The sequence below is a fragment of the Crassostrea angulata genome, chromosome 1 (genome assembly GCF_025612915.1).
Source record: "Crassostrea angulata isolate pt1a10 chromosome 1, ASM2561291v2, whole genome shotgun sequence".
Lineage (NCBI taxonomy): Eukaryota > Metazoa > Mollusca > Bivalvia > Ostreida > Ostreidae > Magallana > Magallana angulata.
Genome location: NC_069111.1, coordinates 41,055,381 through 41,075,044, shown reverse-complemented (window position 1 = coordinate 41,075,044; position 19,664 = coordinate 41,055,381). Strand labels below are relative to the sequence as shown.

Sequence of the window (19,664 nt, the reverse complement as noted above, 5' to 3'; positions counted from 1 at the left end):
TTTGCGTGTGTTCGAGGAATATCTGTTGCTGTTTTGTTCTATCCCCGGGGTGTTCCATTTTCGATATTGATAGTATCAATCATACTACAGACCGTCATTGCACGGAATCTGATAATATGAACATGAAAGAAATTGAAAAGAAATCAATGATTTAGGTAAATTTCTACCGCAAACTGTAAGATTGAGAAGTTCAAAATTGTGATATTTTGTGAAACATTCATTGTTATTTCATTCATCTTCTTAATCTACCAACTCACCAATGGTGCCTGATTTATAAAATTTATAGAAATAAATTGTATTGAATCGAATTGATGAAAAATTGATAATTACTTCAATTTAAACGTGCATTTAAAAAAAAAAAACAAAAACATTTCATTATCTGGAAGACGGTGTTTATTATTTAAAAAAGAGAAGGCCTTCTATTTAAATGCGTGAAATATGCGCCCATCATCGTTGACACAGAATTTGACGGGACAATACGCTGATAGTGTTTATTTGTTTTGTTAATGTTCTTGACATTCTAGAGAATCAAACAAAATTAAGTTTGAATTACATTGTAAACATCTCACCCCGATAATCCAGAAAACAAGAGTGTTTGGTTTTCTGTCCCAAATATTCAATTTATGACAACTTTATATCGACGGTAATTTAATTACCGTCCACTTCGTATCACACTTAGGTACATAGGGCTTGAGGACTGGGGAACTTTAAAATTTATCACTTTTGAACTTGTTATCGGAAGGTTGACTCTGTCATAAATAGGTGCAGATTTATCTCGATCTGCTCATGGGCGTACAATCTGATCAGGTAATCATTTTGTTCTTATAATATTTATGGGGACTTCTCTTTCTAAGAGGAAACACAATAAGTGATGATAACTAGTTTATGTACATTATAACGCAAAATTACAATATCATAATTTTATTTATAGTATGAATGAGTTATTTTGAAGTCAGAGTAAAAAAAATAAAATTATTTGAAAGCGCAGGTGTATTTTGATTGCGATACTAGTACTGTTGATACGCTTGACCGTTTTGTTTGTTCATTCTCATATTCTTGTGTTTCATACTATAATTAAAAAACTTTATTTTCCTTTTCTTTTCCCTTGCGCATTTTTTACCGGGGAGGGGGGGGGGGGAGCGGAAGTGATTCACGCCAATAAGGGAGAGCATCCATTCATTGTTTGAGTGCTAGAGTGCAGTAAGTCACAGATACTGAGATAGTGATTTGTCAGCTATGAATAATTATACAAGGTTGGAGTATTCTTTTTAAGATGCATGAATCTTCTGTACAATTCATACAACAGAAGTGTTGTCACACCTCTTGACAGTTCAAGGCGACTGGTAATAAGCTACATAAAGTATACACACGACAGTTGACAGTTATACATGGAGACGTTCAGCAATTCGAACACGAGGTGCAAACCGTACAATCCATACATCAGTTGTAGATGCTATGGGGTTTGAAGCTCAAGCCCCATGGACCTGTATATATATGTAGTTTCGGCGCATTTAATAAGTTATATTGATCCTGCTAGCATTCATAACTTGACAGAGAGAAAACTGGAATCGGCTACACATAAAGACGTATAACTGCAGTATAAGTTTTACAGCTTACTTTTTGTAGTACATTTTCTACTATAAGAATGGATTAATTGCAAAAAGATGAAATAACCTTAAATAAACTGCTCCCGCTTTCTATTTTCACCACTTTTTGCTCAACAATAACATTTCGATGTTCTTATTATGTGTCCATAAATTACAATTTTTAAAGCTGAAATAGGAAGATCAAGTCCAAGAATGCTGTTTTAATTAAATTGCAATCTCTCTTGTGTTTTGATTCAAACACACACTGCTCAAATGTAGTCTACAACGGTTTTTGAAATGGCATAAAAGTACCATGCAGATGAAAGCATTGTAGAATTGTTCAAAAACTTCAAAACAAATCAAAAGTGAGATGTCTGATTTTTCCATAAAAATTCATGTGACAAATATATTTTAAATCATCTCAATTTTCTTCTTCTATTCTAGCTTTCAATGTTTATCTATATTAGCTGTTCTTCTCAGATTGGTTTTGATATTAAGACAATTGACCAAAAAAAAGTGACACAAATAGAAACATGTGACGAAGTATAGTATTTTTTAATGTTACTTATAAATTATATCCTATTATATGTCTTAAATAAGATAGAAGTTTTTTTAAAAAAAAAAATGGCTATTTTTTACAATGTAGGCAGACCTTCCTATTGTTTATTTGCCTGACAATGGGATTCACCATGGTTGTAAGGATTTTATTAATATCCGGTGGCAATATTAGCAAGTACATAAGTACAGCATTTATGTGTCGCCGTTAAAGTGCTCTGACGTCATTAGGTGGATCAAGCACATAATTTCCATGTCACACTCTGTTTCAAGAAAGTTTATAGAATCTATTTATGCTATGAGGCATGTATGGTCATTTTTATTTAAGTTCTACAAATAGTCTATCTACAAAAATTTACTTATTAGTGCATTTTTGTCTTTGACAGCAAGACTTCTGAGAAGAAAAAAACCCATTGTATTGTAGAATTAGAATTTTGAATGCATGCTTGTTGATCAGAAAACTTTTGTATCATATATATTCATTTCATTTATTGACAATTACCATGTCGGCGTACAGTCATGAATATGAGTTACATAAAACAAAAACATTAAACATAGCATGCAAAAGTTAAACATTAACTAATAAATCTACACTACAAATCTACAATGGACAAAACACTAGGTGCATGAACAAAACTAGGTTTGTGCGAAGACTATTATTGGTATTCATAAAATTGTATAAGTGTTCATTGCTGACTTTCCTTTCTAGCGTTGAAACAGTTTTTTAGAAAACAACATATCCTTCTAGCAGCTGTAATGTTTTTAGGATTGACAAGTTCCTTAAGTTTATGGATCTTATGATGTCTAGGAGTTGTCCCCCTTTTTGCCTGCAGTCATGTAGCATATGGTTCCTCTCAGACGCAGAGAGTCTAATCCATCGTAACGTTTAATCAATTTGTTCATCTCATATAATCCAATTCAAGGCAGGGCCAGACACAAACTTTCTCGGTAATATCAACCCTCTGTAATATAATTTGCATCCATCATTTGATTCTATATTGCAAGATGTAAAATATGCATTTTAGTAATATGTACAAGGATTATTATTTTTGGGGTATAAAAAGTCAATGAAGTTTGGGGGATAGCTTTATTATTATTAAAAAAATATTTTTTTTTACTATTCTGGATTCATGTAATATGATATATTTTTATGTTAGCAGCAGTGTTCACACCCTCATTTCATGACTCATCTCTCTCCATCTCAGATTTGTCAGAGCAGCTGAATTTTCTCCCATTCTATAATCATTTAGGAACATTTGGTTCCGGACCTAAACCATTTAATTTCCAAGGGGGTTCCATCCTTTAATTAGTCACAGGAGTCAACAATGAGTCAATGGGTGAAAAAATCGAGACAGAAAAAAATCAATAATAGCAGACAATTCAATTTAAATTTCCCTCAACATGCAAAATATTCCAAGCTTGTCTTGACTCATATAACAAAAATTTATTTGATATCTCGAGTTTATTTTCATTTTGAATTAAAATACAAGTGTACAGGTGTGTATATTTCAAGGATGTTATTTCTTCTGTGTTTTTATTGAAAAGGAAGTTAACTCTAGCTGTCACTATTGAAACAACTCAGTTACAATTATTTTGTCAGTCTGACCCTCACACTATAGAGGGGAGCTTTAGTGACAGAGCACTGGGAGACATCAGATATTCCCGGAACAGCAAGGATCCTGAGACCCCCTGTCTGCTCACTAATTGGTTCGGTCTGACTGGCATCAATGAAAGACAAGTGTAGTAGTGAGAAAAAAAATTTACACATTAATTTCTCTTTGTTTGTAGAATGTGTAAGCCCTGCTGAATCCTCTCTTGTGTTCTATATAGCTGGTCAATAACGTCTTCCTCCTCTGAATCAGGACAATTATCAGTCAGTTGAGGACATCTGCCCCCTCTAAGGATATTAGAGAACACTTATTTTGGTAAGTTTACTATTGAATTATTTATGAATTCTTGTTAATTGCACGATTTTTCATTTTAGCATTATAATTGAATATTTGTATCAATTTTGAATCTTGGATTATATTTGGATTTTATAAGGAATGACTAATTTTGAAAGTTAGGGAAATTTTATGAGCAAGCAAGATAACATGCCGGGCCAAGCTTGGCCTGTAAAGGGACATTATTGATTTTATAGAATTTTTCACATACCTTTAAAACACCTTGTATAAAAATGCTTAAAATTCTTTAATTATGCATGTAACTGCTCACTAAAAACTATGCATGCTCATGTGTGAAAATGTTCATGGGTTACTTTGGGAATAATTTACATATTTGCTCTACAGTTAAAAAATCAAATTATTATTTGAAGGAAAATACATCATTATTTAGGATTGCAATATCGTTATAGACTGTACACAGGATGTTGAAACCTTACAGTGGCTAGTTCGTCAATTAATCTTCGTTGAAAAGGAAACAAAATCGTGGCTGTCACATAACACTTCAATTATTCTAAAAGAGGAAAAAGGAAATGCATAATTTGTGTACATTTGATACTTCTTTGTAATGCAGAATTTTTTAATGAGTTGGAGATATTCAGGGAGAGGCAGAAAAAGTAACTACTTTTGGATTGTGTTTAAGTATGAAGAGTTATAAGTGTTATGAAGAAAGAAACAAACTATGTTCAATATGATATCTTCTTCTAACTAAGCAATTTACCAATTTACTCTGAGGCATATTGAGTTTTAATCTATATAGAGGTAAATATATATGTATTTGTTTTATATATCTATACATGACATGTAAGCAATGTATAGTTGTATGATGCCTCAATTCGATACTCTAGAGATTGAAGAAATGCGAAGTCCTTTTATTTTGCTTCCAATACAAGGCAATGTCACATTTGGCTCGACACACTTGTAAATAATTGATACACAATCACACATCCATCCAGTGTGAAGGGACTGTCAGCGCAAAGCTTCACCATCTGTCTGAGACGGCTGGATCCCTCCTGGTTTATTGGTCTAGACACAATTAGATGCGCAATCTGTCACTGCTGAGGATCTGGGCCACTCAAAGCCATAGTGAACCAAAAATAATGGGGAGGGTTTAATGGATGAGATATATTAGTTTTGTTTTTATTGTCGGAAACTGTAAGTTCAATCTTCCTTCTGTTACCTAAAGTACCAAGACTGACCAGGGGTTTCCGACAATATAGTTTTCTTTAACACCATTTTGCAGAATGCACCAAAATTTCAAAAGCTAGACAAACACATATATACAGGAAAAATTGAACCATTATTTGTAGATAGCATCTTTGATTCATTTGATTTGCTTGATAAATAACCTTACCAGGTAAATGAGGTAATCTTATTCTTTTCATAATGAAACTTGCCAGTTTGATCTACGTGCATCAATCCTTTTTCATCAAAATATTTTTGTGTTATTGCTATGAATTTTGTTTGCACACTGGTATTTATAAATATGAATGCCAATAACCAGCATCTTATTAACAATATCTGGAATATTCACCTCATAAAAGTGATTATCCGTACCAACTTCCTATTACCATATTACTGTTTGTTTATACACAAAGAGAAAACATAGGGGATAGGAAATATGAGCTGTAGAAATTACAAAACAGGAAAGTCACTTTGTATTTAGGCATCCAATGTTATAAGCTTTGAAGTTTCATTATTTTGTTTCTCTGTTTACATATTCTGCTTAACTTTCTCCAAAAAGGAAATTGACATTTCTGGCAGCCAGCCTTGGAATTTTGTCAGAGAGATGATAAGTTGAAGTTTTGGGAATTTATGTGTTCAGGGATGTTTTCATTGCTTTGTCTGGTGTGGAATAGGATGATTTGCTGATTTCTGTCTGAGCATGTTTTTCAGGCAGAATATAAACAAGCCATATTGTTAACTAGGAAAAGGGAAGGGTAAGATAAAAGGATGAAGTCATTTCCCTCTCCATCATCACCTGATGGAACAATAGAAAATTATATAGTATTTCAAATAAGAGTTAGTCCCCTTTGCTTTCGGTATAACGTTATGAAATACTGGTGTAATGATGTCTTTTTTTCAATGACAGTAATTGATATGTGAAAAATTAACACCATGCGTGCCTTTCATATATATGAATATGAGTTTGAGTTTTATTATTGATGACATTTATGAATGCCTTCAATGTGGAATGGATGAGTAGATTTCCCATGAGACATCATTAATGGTCAGATAGGTGATGATTCATTAATTAATTGCAGGTGAAGGATGGCGTCACAGTTTGATTCTCTCCTCGACTTTGGGGACTCCAATACAGGTGATTCCAAGTCAACAAACAACCAGATGACGGACGATTTCGACCCATTCAGCTCTCCCTCCCCCCTCGATGCCAAGGGAGGCTCCGGGATGGACTTAATGGGAGAATTTAATTTTGATGCTCAGGTAAGAAATGGAAATGCGTATAATTTATCCTATCTAGTAGTGCATTCAGTGCTCTCCAAATGAACTAACTGTCACGATAGGGAATCAAAAACGAAGATGTATGTAATATGAACAATATAACCAATACATATTAAAGACATATTATCTTTTTATAATTAATTTGGTATTTTTTGGCTTGCAAATAATCATTAAGGCTATATTAGACTTCCTTCATGAAAATCTGTCATCTCTTTGGTATAAAGTAATATCATCTCTCTTTCATTTCTTTCATCTTAAAGCTGCTTGGTCCGATTTTTTCGTAATTACAGTATCAAAATTTTGTTCATACAAATTATTTATCTTAGAAAGTTATGGACTTTCTCCTATTTACACCAGCAGAATCCTTCTCTTTTCAAAGTTAGAAATATTCAAAGAAAATAAGTAATAATTTCTCTTTGGGCAAACGAAAAAACAAACCAAAATGCATCACGGGAATGTTTAGAAAAGGAAACCGCATGATTTCGTCCCTCGAATGATTGGGGTTATTCAACCCGCTTGTTATGCATCGACTGTAAAGAAATCAGACTTTAGATATATTGGCGAACAAAATGTACACATGTTTATTTGTAATTTGTCTGATCATTTGTCTGACCATTTCGACCTTTATTTAAAGCGATGTCAAATTCGTAATACAACCAAACCCGTCTCGTCGTGAAATTTAACATGAGGCGAAATAACGCGGTACCTTTTAATGTCGTTTGTTTTGTTGGCAAATTTTGTACGTATTTTTCGTCATTGAAATTTGGCTTAATTGACTGGGAAAACTACTGCAATGTCTATTATTATACATATACTAAGTGTAGCCATCGTTTAAAAGCGTGCATAAAATTTGGTATAAAATCGGACCAAGCAGCTTTAAGCAAATGTCAACCAAGTCTTTCAGTATTAATGTTTGAATAAATTGAAATTAAAGGATTGTCTTGCCTCTTTCACTATCAGAAATTGATAAAAAAAATATGCAAAAATCAAGTGCTAATAGAATACTTTGTAATCTTATAAACAACATTAATTTTAATTGGCTTCCATTAATATGTCCATTGAGGTCCCTGTGAATTCCTGAGGAAAGAGTTGCATGTGTGAATAATGACAGGATATTTGTTGTAAGGGAGGGAACTCACTGCTGCTGATTCAGAACCTTTTTATCAAGACAGTGACATTGTGAGTCACACATTGTAGATATCTGTTAGGTTCTTGGGTTTTGATAGCTATCAGATAGGTCTAAAGAAGATAGTGCAAAAAATCCAGTAAAGTAGGCGTAAAAGTCAAGAAAAACGGTCTAAAAAAGATCCAGTGAAAGATTAACATTAACAAAGTTTACATTCTGTGATCTTGTGTCAAAGTTAGCTTAATTAGGTGTCAAATTTTATGTGTTTTAATTCAAACAATGTAAAGTATAAGTAAACTCTAAGCAAAATGCTGATATTCAATGTTTTTAATATTAAATTATACTGTGAGCAGTATTGAACACATTTCCTTACTTGACCTAGCTTTCATTTATAGTGAAATCAGTGCAAAGCAATTCATTGAATCATAATTTTAAGTTTTAAGAATAAGTTTTGTAAATGGCTTACCTAATAGTATGTTTCACACTGCCACACTGATCACAATTAAAGCCATAAATGTACAATGTACTGCAAAAGTCTGTAATTGCTAAAATAGAACTTATTTCAATTTGTTAATGAAGTAGACATGTACAATAATATTGTTATAATATAATTTGCTCATCTGTGAACATTTACGCAGTCAAATAACATAGGAAATGAATATTTTAGGTTGTAAGAATATTGAAAATCTCCATACTTCTGCTTAATTGTGACACTTCAAATCCTTAAAAATGTGAGGATGGACACCCTTTAAACACACATACTCTGAATACAGTAGATGTATTTTATTTTTAAAATAATGCCTTTGTATGGAGAGAATGAAGGTATTTACACACATGTAGCAGGAATATAGGAAGTAGCTTGAGGAACAAAACTGTAGTGTGAGCAGTGAACTTGTTCTACTGGTCTAGACATAAGGGTTCCTCCTGTTTGATGCACCAGCCCTACAGTAATTACATGTTGCATAATGGCTAAGTGAGAAGTTCTCAAAGAAGAGGTCAGATATTTCCAATCTTTCCTCCCTTAGTGGTGCCTCAGCCAGTGGGTTCACCACTTCTGATGTGTGACCTGAATTTTTAACTCAGCAGTCTAGCATTAAAGAAATGAGTTTTTCTTGCTTCCCATAAGGAGATAAGACTCGGAACCCCCAGGAACCGGGAACTCTACATGATTGGTCCATTGGATATGTAAGTTTCAAGTGCTCTCTCTCCTTCTCTCTCCCTCTCTCTGATGTATGTCAGATTCTTCGGTTGTGAGTGAGGAGAGGTTGTTTCTATATTTTGTTGTCCTGAAGGAAATTTATACCTACCTGTCATAAGTGCTGGACCTTTAACTTGTTGACAAACAATAGGTGAGTGGACAGGAGACAAACTCTCAGAGAGGGCGTGTCCCTGGAATTGACCTACTTCTGCACAGTAACACATGTCTACTGAGGGGTATAACAGTAATTAGGATCGGGGTCTGATTACATTGATAAGTTTGAGCAAGTATTCACTAGCAGACAGATGGGTTGGAGTTCTGTTAATGGGGGTGTCCATGTCCTGTGAAAGGTCAGACTTTGATATTTCCAGTTATTACTGACAAGAATTGGAGCAATGTGGTACTCTGTAGTTCCTTTATTTTGGTAGTTCTTGATGAATGTATACCCCTATTATTCATTGTGTAAAAAAAATGGTATTCTGAATTTGATGCTAGAATAGCAGGGTTAGTTTATGTTTTCGTTGTTGACATTATGTATTTGTGTGATTTAATAGCACCATTGACTGTAGCACAAATAAGCCAACATATGGACTGAATGTGTTTCTCTCAAAAGAAAATTAATCTTAAATGTCATGTGGTTTTGTCAGAAAATGGAGATCATATGACATAAGATGCTATACTGTTGCATATTGTATGTCAAGTTTGTTTGAAGTATTTTCAACTTAACAGCCTGTAAATTTTATGCTGTCATTTAAGGATCACATATGGTATTACTTCTATTTTTAACAAATATACCAGTCCATTAGGAAGAGCGTCTATATTTTGGATGCAGATCACTTTTAAGTTGATTGACTGTCTAGCTAATATCTATTGACTAATCACTGAATCTTAGAAATAGGTTATGGATTTGATATTCTGTTAGCTATATTCTGAACTCCCAATGTGCATCTCCAGTAGATATGAGCATAGGGAGATAACACAGAGGTCAATGCCAGTCTGATTTCAATATAGTTTAATCTCTTACAGAAAAAAAATCATTTTGCTTACTATAATACAGGCTACTGTTGTTTGTATAACTAGTTATCTTTCAAATATGATGGTAAATGTCATGTTTATTTTCAGTTTTGCTTTCAGAATAAATATACAGATTACCATTAGTCTCAATAGATGTGCAAATTTTGTCAACATGATAAGATGAAGTAGAAACTTAAAAGATTGCACTTTCTCCCATCACCCAAGTACAAGTGCAGCATCCCTAACTCACTGAACCTGTGATTGATACACATACAATTTTTGCTGTCAGCATATGGTGTGTGATAAGCCACACTCCCCAGTTCTTCATCCCTGTGAGTCAGACTCCATCAATTTCAGGGAAACTCAGCTGAAATTTTTCTAAGCTGATGCATGGCTCCCGTTGTTCAAGCCTTGGGTTGATCTGCAATCGTCTGGAAGTCTTGATTTTTTCCCCTCTTCATCCTTCACTTGATTCTGTTTTTATTGCCAGCTTGAAGTATTACATAATCCAAAATATCTCTGAAAATTTAAACTGAAATATTTATCTCTGCAGGTTGGAGAAGTAAAAATATACTATATATTTTCTGTGGTTGTTAGATTTAGAATTTTGTTTAGATACGTTAATTTGTGTATTTTCATGGAAATTAGTGATATACATAAGATAAAAAGAAATATTTGAAAGCACTTCCTCTTGAAATGGAGGAGAATAATTAAATAAAGACAGAAGGCGATTCCGGAATTAGCGTTTAAGGTACACGAACGAAAATAAACCCTGTTGTCTCAAAATAGACTCCTAAACAAAGAGAATGTCAGACAGGAATCACTGTTGTGTGAGGATTTGGCAAAGAATGCAGAATAAAAAGACTCGAAATTCCAGAAGTCTGTTTTTAAGCTGACATGTAACTCTCTGTTTGAGATCAGAACTGAATATAGTCATTTAAAAATTAGAGAACTGAAAAAATTTTTTTGGTGTGGTTTTATTTTAGTTTTGAAACAACTTTTTTCTATGAATTAATAGAATGAAAATTGTTCTTTTGAAAGCTTTTTAGATGAACACTTGATACACTGCTGTACACCCACAAAGACTCTCATTGAATAAGTTCCTCAGAACACATTACATAATTTCCCCTCCCTTACTTCCTGCATTGTATAAGAAATCTTTATTCATTCAGAGAGCAAGAAAGAGACTTGTAGTAGAAGGCAATTAACACTGGTTGCACATATTTTCATGATTTAATGAGGTATACATGTGCTTTTGTACTGTAGAGCTGGTAATTGCATGCTGTATTTTTAGACTTGAAACAGTTATTTTTACATTTGTAAAGGAGTCCATGTATGAAGCCATTTGTGTGTAATATAAACATGAAAGTATGAATGCATATTCACTAAAAATTTTTGTTGAAATGCATCACAGTAAATGCATTTTAAAGATCACCAACAAACCCTCCATCCTTTATTTATATATAATCGTCCATACTGAAATAAATTAAGTGCCAAGATTTTCTAGACTGAAGAATTAAATCATAATTGATTAAATCAATTTTACCTTAATATGAAAGCAAACCCTTAAATTGAATAAACCACTTGAAAAAGTAAAAAATAACTTTTAAAAATATTTCACATAAATTTTAGAAAAACATTAATTTTTTAATGCATATGCTGATAGTTTACATTAAAATGACTGATGTCCTTAATAATCAGTTTTAATTCATCTAATTTTATTTAATTTTTATCAGAGAATCATTAAAAAGATTGGAATCGTTTGTCTTCATGATTAATAAGTGTTCTGAAGGTCCCTGGGCAACAGTTTAAACGTCTGGGTGGTAAACATGTAAAGTTCATAATCTATTACGAGCAGTGGTATAAAAGACAAGACAATATTTCTTAATTAATATGGAATGTTGATCTTTATCATGGAGATCCATATTATTAAGGAGTCATCCTTCTAGACGGCTTGTAATTGTTATTTAATGCAATTCATTGTGAGGGCACTACACACAATTGTTAATTTAATTAACAGAGCAAATGAAATAATTCTTTTAAACATTTATCAATGAAAGAATATAATATGTGAGATTGCGCAGGAGAAAGGAGATTGAACTTGCTCTGTTTTGGTGTGTAAGTATGTAAATTAGGTGTAGTATTGTAACGTAAGCCTGTCAAATAACTCTTGTTGAATTGTAATTAATTGTTTAATTATAAGCTCTAGCTGCCACAAGAATTGGAAATCATTAAATATAAATTCAACTGGCATTTTTTTAAGAAATCAATCTGAAAGTTGAAAAAATCTTAACAATTACAGAATTATTGCTTTACTGTTCTTTTAGACAGCTTCTGACTGGGCATCAAATGAATGTACTGTTTAGTGTACAAGTTATAAAGTTTTTTATTGACCTGTAAGAAAGTATTGGGTGTATAACTCAGCCTATGATTGATATTTGATATGTTTATTCCCCGACTGACCACAGATCGATGTGCAGACAAGTGACGCTTTCAGAACCAAAAACATACAGTCAAATTCTTGCCCCCTTGTCCCATGGTGAGATAGGTAGCATTTTCTTTATTTGTTCTGAATTCTTGTCTCCATGAACTATTCTTGGCATTTTTGGTGGAGGAATGTGTAAAGTGAGGGTTGAATAGCTGTTAAATGACTTTATTTTCTTGAAAGAACAGGTAAAAAAAAAAAACTACATAGTTAATGTATTCTGCGTTTTTATGTTGAGGTGAAGTTACGATTATTTACATTTTTGTCACTTTTTAGAGACAGTGTCAATTTTTCTTACAAGTGTCTTTTTTACTTAATTGTTCCTCATGCATAACATGAGTGGTTTCATAATTGTACAAAGCAAAAAGATTTTATCTTAGAAGTGTTTTTTTTATGAATGAAGTGTGAAAAGTTTGAGAGGTAAGTTGATGCAAGAATGGTGTCATTTGAGACTGTTTGACGTAATGGTTCATGCAGATGCAGTTTTCCATTATCTGCAATATGAAAATGAAACCCTCCCTACTATTAAAAGTAAACCCAAAAAGACAAGAATTGAAAATTTCCTATTCTGCATAATATAGGTTTTATATATTACAGACTACCATCAATTTCAATCATTGCATCTACATGAATTGTCAATTGATTTCTCATGTTAGCTTCGTGAAATACAAGGTAGATTGCTTCATGATTATGTGATGATGGAAAATGAAAAATAAACCATAAATCTAGTTAAATTCTCTTCTTAAGTCTATATCTTTTCATCTTGATGTAAGCAACTGCATTGCTGAGAAAACTTGCACTATTCTCCATCTGGGCACTTCAATATATGGTCTGATCTTTCATGCTGTTTTTTAACAGTAAACTTTGTGAGATGAAATTGCTTGTCATACTCTGGTAGGAATTTCAATTATGTGGTTTTCTTGAACTATCCTGCATTCTTTTGGTTGAATGCCACCATCAAATTCCCCATGATGCATTAGACTGTTGATGTTGATAACTGCTTCACGTCTGCTTTCACAAAATCTGATCAGGCAGACTTGGACTACTTCAGATTACACCAGTTTGTAGCTTTTGACAGCCATGATCTAACTGTAAGTAACAGTACTGTACAAAAGTCAACAGTTTTGTGAATAATGGGAATTAGTTGTGGGGGCAGCATGGTTCGAAGTCTGTGTAGAGATTGCCAGATGTTTTACGTTTGATTTTGATGTAAAATACAGGAGTTAATTGATACAGCATCTGCACATGTCGTAAATATTTTTAGGCAAATGTGATGCTGAAGCTTAACTTTTTTGGTTAATTTTGACAGAATGTAGGTCAAAGAAAGAAACAGAATCTTTTTTTGTTGTTTCTATTCTTGTAAATGATTTCTGTTGGTTACTGTCTGCTCTGTTGGAGTGATCAGCTTTGAAATGGCTAATATCTGGCCTTGTGAAATTGAGCACATCAGCAGAGGCGTTTTATGAAACAAATTGGTTATTAAGAATATAAAAATCTTGAGCTAGTTGAGCACATTGTGGAAATAACTGCATGTTATTACGAATAATGTTATTAGATGTTTTATGTAAGTCGAGAGCTTTGTGCAGTTTATGAAAACACTCGGAAAAACAATTTTGCTAAAGAGAGAAAAAAGATATCAGATGAATCATCATGTCTACTGCACGTACAAACATCCAGCCTGATGTATAGTTTTATTTATCATTTCAGTTCAACAGTACTCAGAACTCATCCTCTAATGGTCACGGAGTGTCTGTGAATTCCAGTTACGATTTAAATCCACTTTACGCCCTGTCTATGCAACAAGACAATATGGAAGATACAGAACCAGTTAATCCTTTATATGACATGAACTCCGTCCCTGAAGTTCAAAAGGGTGATTTGATGATGTCTTCAGGATCTTCAAATCCTATGTATGATTTTTTGTCTTCCGAGGGAACAAATGGTCATGCTGATTCCAATGACCTACTTAGACTAGACTCTTCAAATCAAAATGATGCTCTTCCAAGTGAAGAAAATCAAGTGAATGGTTCCATTGAAAAGGATGCATGTGCCAATCAAAGTGGAGATTTAGAAGGACTAGATCAAAATGGTGGTCAAGCTATTGAAGATCTTGATCCCTTCGGCGTAAATGTTGAAACTACACCTGTTGTTGATGAGCTCTCGACCAAAAATGAATCAATTGAAGAACTCGAACAAGAAAGTGGGTCTTTTGAACAAGAGGGAGGTTCCAGCACCTCCGGAGAACTTCTAGTCGACAGTGATGTATCAAACACAAGGCTTGTTCCAGAGGAGGACATAAAAGAAGAAACCACAGAACCAAAGGAGTCTGAGGACCTTTTAGGAGGATCCGTGGAACCTCAGGAGTCTGGGGACCTTTTAGGAGGAGCCGTGGAACCTCAGGAGTCTGGGGACCTGCTAGGAGGAGCTGTGGAACCTCAGCAAACAGATGAAATGAAAGTGGAGGATCCTGTTGAGGAGAATGTGGAACAGGAGGAACAACTTTTGGCAGAAACTGGGGCACCTGTTGAGGTAGAACCACCCATGACAGAATTCGAGGACCAAGGTGAATCTCTGATGGACCCAGGAAAACCAGAGGCAGAGGAGGTTCTGGGAGATTTCTCTCAGACTGCTGAGACCACTGAACAAGTGGAGGCACCCGAAGAGGACCAAGAAATATTTCAACAAGAGGATCTTGTAGAAGTTCAACAAAGTGAGGACAAAATTACTGCTCCTCCTCCACAGCCTGAGGAAGAATTGGAGGAACCCACACCAGAGGAAGCATCAGAACAGATTGTTCAAGGTTGGTGGGGTTGAATATGGGAGTTAGGTCATTTTTAAAAGGGCTTTTTATGTATGAGGAGTTCAACTTGGTGGCTTTGTATAACATTATGAATTGATTACAATGTGCAAACTTTCCAACTAAGTCTATTTTGTAAACATTAAACCGATGGTTGCATTAAGAATAAAACACATGAAAGGTAAATTCAACACTACTAAGTAGCATTAAGTTAATGAAAATAACTCGGCTGTGTTAAAATGAAAGAAAGTTCATCAAATTACAGTGTTTCAGCAGGGTTTGTCTTGCCACATATGAAATCTTTTCAATAATTTCTTTCGGATTGTGAGTTAGAAACTGATAAAAAGAAGACTTGTACATATATATATAAAACATTTTAATCTTTTCTATTAGGTGGTGAGTTGGGAGCCAATAATAACATGTCTTTGTCTTGTTTTTTTTTTTTTTTACATATCAAACATTTTGATCTTTCCCATTAGATGTTGAGGAGGAGGCAGAGGAGAACATGTCCTCTCCACCCGTCGACCCCCTCCAGTCGGACAGCCTGGTTCAGCCCCTGGTGGAGGAACTGGCCATCACTAGGAGCCCCAGCTCCTCTGAGGGTGAAGTCGAGCAGGTAACACTCAAACATTTCCTGATAATATACATGTGTAGCTGTCATGTCTGTTGCTGTTCAATTTTGTGGAGAAAAGGAGATACTCTTGTTAATAGGTTTGCAGCGATAAGTTGTGAGACAAGCCTGAATTTTAACAACTGAAGAGCAATGTGTTACACTTAGTTCCTAGGCCTAGCATCTTCATTTTTCATTGTTTAAATTTTAGATATTTCATTTAGTTTTAGTTTTCATGTTCACCATGTCCATTCATAATTAAGATATACGGTAGTCCATTTGTAATAAATAAGAAAGAAGGGATAGAAAACAATCAGTTTTACTCTGGGTTGCAAGGCAAAATCAAGGCAAATATTTTTTGGTGTGTGAACACACACTGATCTGCCGTTAGTCGCTGTACACTTGGAGTGTTTTATTAGATGTCCTCGTTCTGTCCCCATTTACCGTACTTAAGAGGGAGTTTCTCCACGATGACACAGGTGCTTGTTTACAAAGGAACATCAGCCAACATTCAGTGTTAACAACCACCACTCAAAACACGTATTCCAGCATGGTGAAAAAGTTGTAGTGGATCAAAACGTATGGTGGAAAACAAGTGTCTCACATTGTTGAGGAAATTATCACTGTCTAGATTTCTTGTCAGTGGGTTTTTTAGGCAGGATAAGGTTTTTAGAGTTACTCCCCTTTTATTTTGTACAATGTTAACAACATGATTAGATAAGGGCATAAACAAATGTATGGGAATATTCCAAACATACCAGATAGAAGTTCATTTTTATGAAGTGCCATGACTTCCACAGATTGTTATAAATGAAACCAAACCCTTCATTAGCATAAATGTTGCACTCAAGTCTTACCACCCTACCTGCATAGTATTAGGCATGGCTTTATCAGTGGAAAACAAAAGTGTGCATTAATTAAAATTTACAGCCATTCATCATATTGCAATATTCATAAGACCATGTCACTTGTTAGAACAATTACACAGCGAAGAGCTTTCATGGTTATAACCAGAGGCAGTTTGTGAAGTCATTGATTACGGTAAGGTATATATTACCTCTCCTGCTAATTAAGGTGAGAGCAGGGTTTGATAGAGACATCATAAAGGACTCGGACATCTTTAATCAATACGTTTTACCTGGTTATGTATACATTGGAGGAAAAATAGATGTACCAGACACACCTTGTCAGCTATAGGAAGTGACAGAGGAACAATTTCTCTCTTGCTAAGGAAGAGGAAGATAAAAGTATAAATGTGGAAATTGAATAAAAAATCAATGATATGTGTTGTCACTGATAAGGGATTTATCTCATGGTCAAGGTTCAGTTATATTGATGGAAACTCCCTATAGCTGTAAAGAAAAAGATTCCCGTCGACTGACAGTGTACTTGCATTTACCTGATAGTCCAGGTGTGCGGAGAAATATAACATGCATAAATCCTGACCAAGTCTCTCTTTTTTTACATTATTTATACAACAGAGGAAGTGAAATGAACTGTGACCAATAAGTGATGCATTCATGAGTGGGCTGTTACTATATGCAGGTGTTAGTGCATGAAATGACTGAATTGATAACAATTACAAGATGTTATAAGGAGTTGTAATATCTGAACCCTGTGGCTTCGGCGTTATTAATGTCAATAAAAGGCCACAGACGAATGACACACCTTCACAGGAAGAATGTGCTTCTCTCTTTAGTGATTGTCCCAACGATTTTGTGAATGTTTATGAAATGTTGAGGTTCGCATGCGACACATTTTTTAACCATATAAGGTGTCAAGTGGTTTAATCTTGTTGGTTAGAACTGCTCGCAGCCGATTAACCGTAGATTCTTTAGGGAAATTAAATGAAGAGTAATAAATTTGCGTTTAGGTACTAAATTATTTATTTGACTATATACTTCTCTGACTTGGATGAAAGCCAGGGTGTAGATACCTAGAGATCACCTTTTGTTCTTACCTGCTGATGTCTGTGACTTAAAAGACTGGAGCACAAGGCCCGTGTGAAATGTCTGCCCTAAATATTTTTCCTAAGATTACAGAGCCTCAGAGTTGTAACCTGATCCGGACATGAGACAATATTACATTTATTGTTGTGCAACAGTGTATTATGGGTGTATTTAAAAATGATTTAAATACTATTTTTTTCAAATGGACTTTTAAATGAAACCTTTCATTTGAGCTCAAGTATAGAGAAACTAAAGGAATAGTTCGGCTTCGGGGACTTAAATAATCAAAATGGAGGAAGGCAGCAATGGTGCAGACTTAAATAATTCTGACAATGACAGCAGTGATGTGTCCCACCAAAATGGATTCAATAATTCCACCTATACCATGGAAATAGGAATTGCTAAGCTAGACAGTTCTTACTTAGAAAACCATATGCAATGTGCCAAAGCTATGCATACATCTAGTTCACCACAGTCTGCAGCTGGGAGGGTCGATTTGTGTGATTTGTCAACAGAGGGTGCCAACCCAACAAGTCTACCCCAGAATGTGTATGAAGAAATAGGGGAAGTGTCCAAGGAAGGTAACTCTCGGGAGAAATTTAACAGAAGTAGGAGTTTGAGCTCCGAGGATGTTTTTGCCTCTAGTGACTCTGATGATTATTTAGAGCCTGTTTCTTCACCAAAGTCTGTCAATACTGATGATTCATTGCCATGTAGTCCCACCAAAATGGATGATAATAGTCCAGAAATTTCAAACGAGTATGAAGCTTTATCACCAGCTACCCAAGTTTGTACTAGTTATACCAGTCTCACTTTAAAGTCTCCAAATCAAAGTACTGCTGATGACATAAGTGACACCAAAGAGGCAGATATCTATGATAACTGTGATGTTTATAACATCAAAGAAGTACCAAACATCAGTGCTTTAGAAACCAGTGATAACCAAATTGATGGAAATTCAGAGAAAACAACCTCAGATGACCATCAGCAGAATGAGAATCTTCTTATTAATGTTGAAGACGAAGCCATTGAGTTAGGTAGAGCCAAGGATGAAGATGAACAAGTTGATGATGATGTAAAGGATAGCTGTTCTGTGAAAAGTGACCAAGGATCAGTAGAATATCTAGATGATGATATTTCATGTGACATCATCGATGAATTCAAAACTGATGAAAATGTTGAGGATACCAATGAGCATGACAAATGGGATACAATCGATTCTGAGAATCAATGTGAATTGAATTTAAGTGCATTAGAATCAATAAATTTGATTGAAGATGAGTTGACCAGGAATGAGTTTGTAGGAAAAGTTGATGTGGAGTTGAATTCTCTAAAACTTAGAAACAAAATTGATGAAGACATGAAGGATAGTTCGTCTGTGGCAAGTGTGCAAGGATCCGTTTCATATTTGGATGACATTTCATGCATTACAGATGACAACCTGAGTATCAGTACCGGTAGAGCTGACCAATGTTTATCTGAGGTAGACTATAAGGAATTCTCTGAAGAAGGCAATAAGGAGTCCTTAATTGACTCAGAGAGAAAACCAGACTTAAAACAGTACTCAAGGGACGATAACCACACATGCAGCAGTGCTAATTCTGAGTCCGACTTGGATCAAATTCCATCAAATTTAGTCAAAAGACTGTCTCAGCAATTTTCTAAATCAATGGGTGACTTGAGATATGTGCCATTTCCTTTTGCTGCCAGGAAGGCATCTCTTCCTGGACATTACAAGGTAAAAAAAAAAAGTCACCGGTGGGGGGGGGGGGGGGGGGGGGGGGGAATTCCTCTCAATGACCTTGTCCTGTTAAGAAATCATCATCATCATCATCATCATTATCATCATTTTTTTTTTTATGTCAAAACAGCATATATTAGCATGGTTAGTTTCATTACAACGCACTTAAGAAAATGGTGATTGTTGCATGCTGAGTTATC

General features: G+C 34.6%; 2 protein-coding genes across 11 annotated transcripts in view; both read left to right on the top strand.

The window, feature by feature from the left end:
* Positions 1 to 3,674: 3,674 nt before the first annotated feature.
* LOC128192470 (uncharacterized) lies at positions 3,675 to 16,342 on the top strand. Its single transcript, XM_052865165.1, has 5 exons — positions 3,675 to 4,066; positions 6,346 to 6,526; positions 14,075 to 15,167; positions 15,644 to 15,825; positions 16,166 to 16,342. The coding sequence occupies exons 2-5, from the start codon at positions 6,353 to 6,355 to the stop codon at positions 16,340 to 16,342; spliced, it is 1,626 nt and encodes a 541-aa protein (XP_052721125.1). The 5' UTR covers positions 3,675 to 4,066; positions 6,346 to 6,352.
* Positions 15,835 to 19,664, top strand: part of LOC128190892 (enolase-phosphatase E1-like) — a 27,936-nt gene continuing 24,106 nt past the window's right edge. For 2 of the 10 annotated variants that reach the window (XM_052863159.1, XM_052863143.1), the window contains exon 1: positions 16,092 to 19,461. In XM_052863159.1, the coding sequence (XP_052719119.1) occupies positions 18,013 to 19,461 (1,449 nt within the window). In that variant the 5' untranslated portion in view covers positions 16,092 to 18,012. Of the gene's footprint in view, positions 19,462 to 19,664 lie in introns of all 10 variants that reach the window. The other 8 variants (XM_052863151.1, XM_052863120.1, XR_008244404.1 and 5 more) reach the window with 7 other exon arrangements.

Coding starts and splice junctions, on each gene's coding strand:
- LOC128192470 (XM_052865165.1), top strand. CDS start 6,353: ATGGCGTCACAGTTTGATTCTCTCCTCGACTTTGGGGACTCCAATACA. Junction 15,168..15,643: donor ATCAGAACAGATTGTTCAAG/GTTGGTGGGGTT, acceptor CTTTCCCATTAG/ATGTTGAGGAGGAGGCAGAG. Junction 15,826..16,165: donor TATACATGTGTAGCTGTCAT/GTCTGTTGCTGT, acceptor ATCTGCCGTTAG/TCGCTGTACACTTGGAGTGT.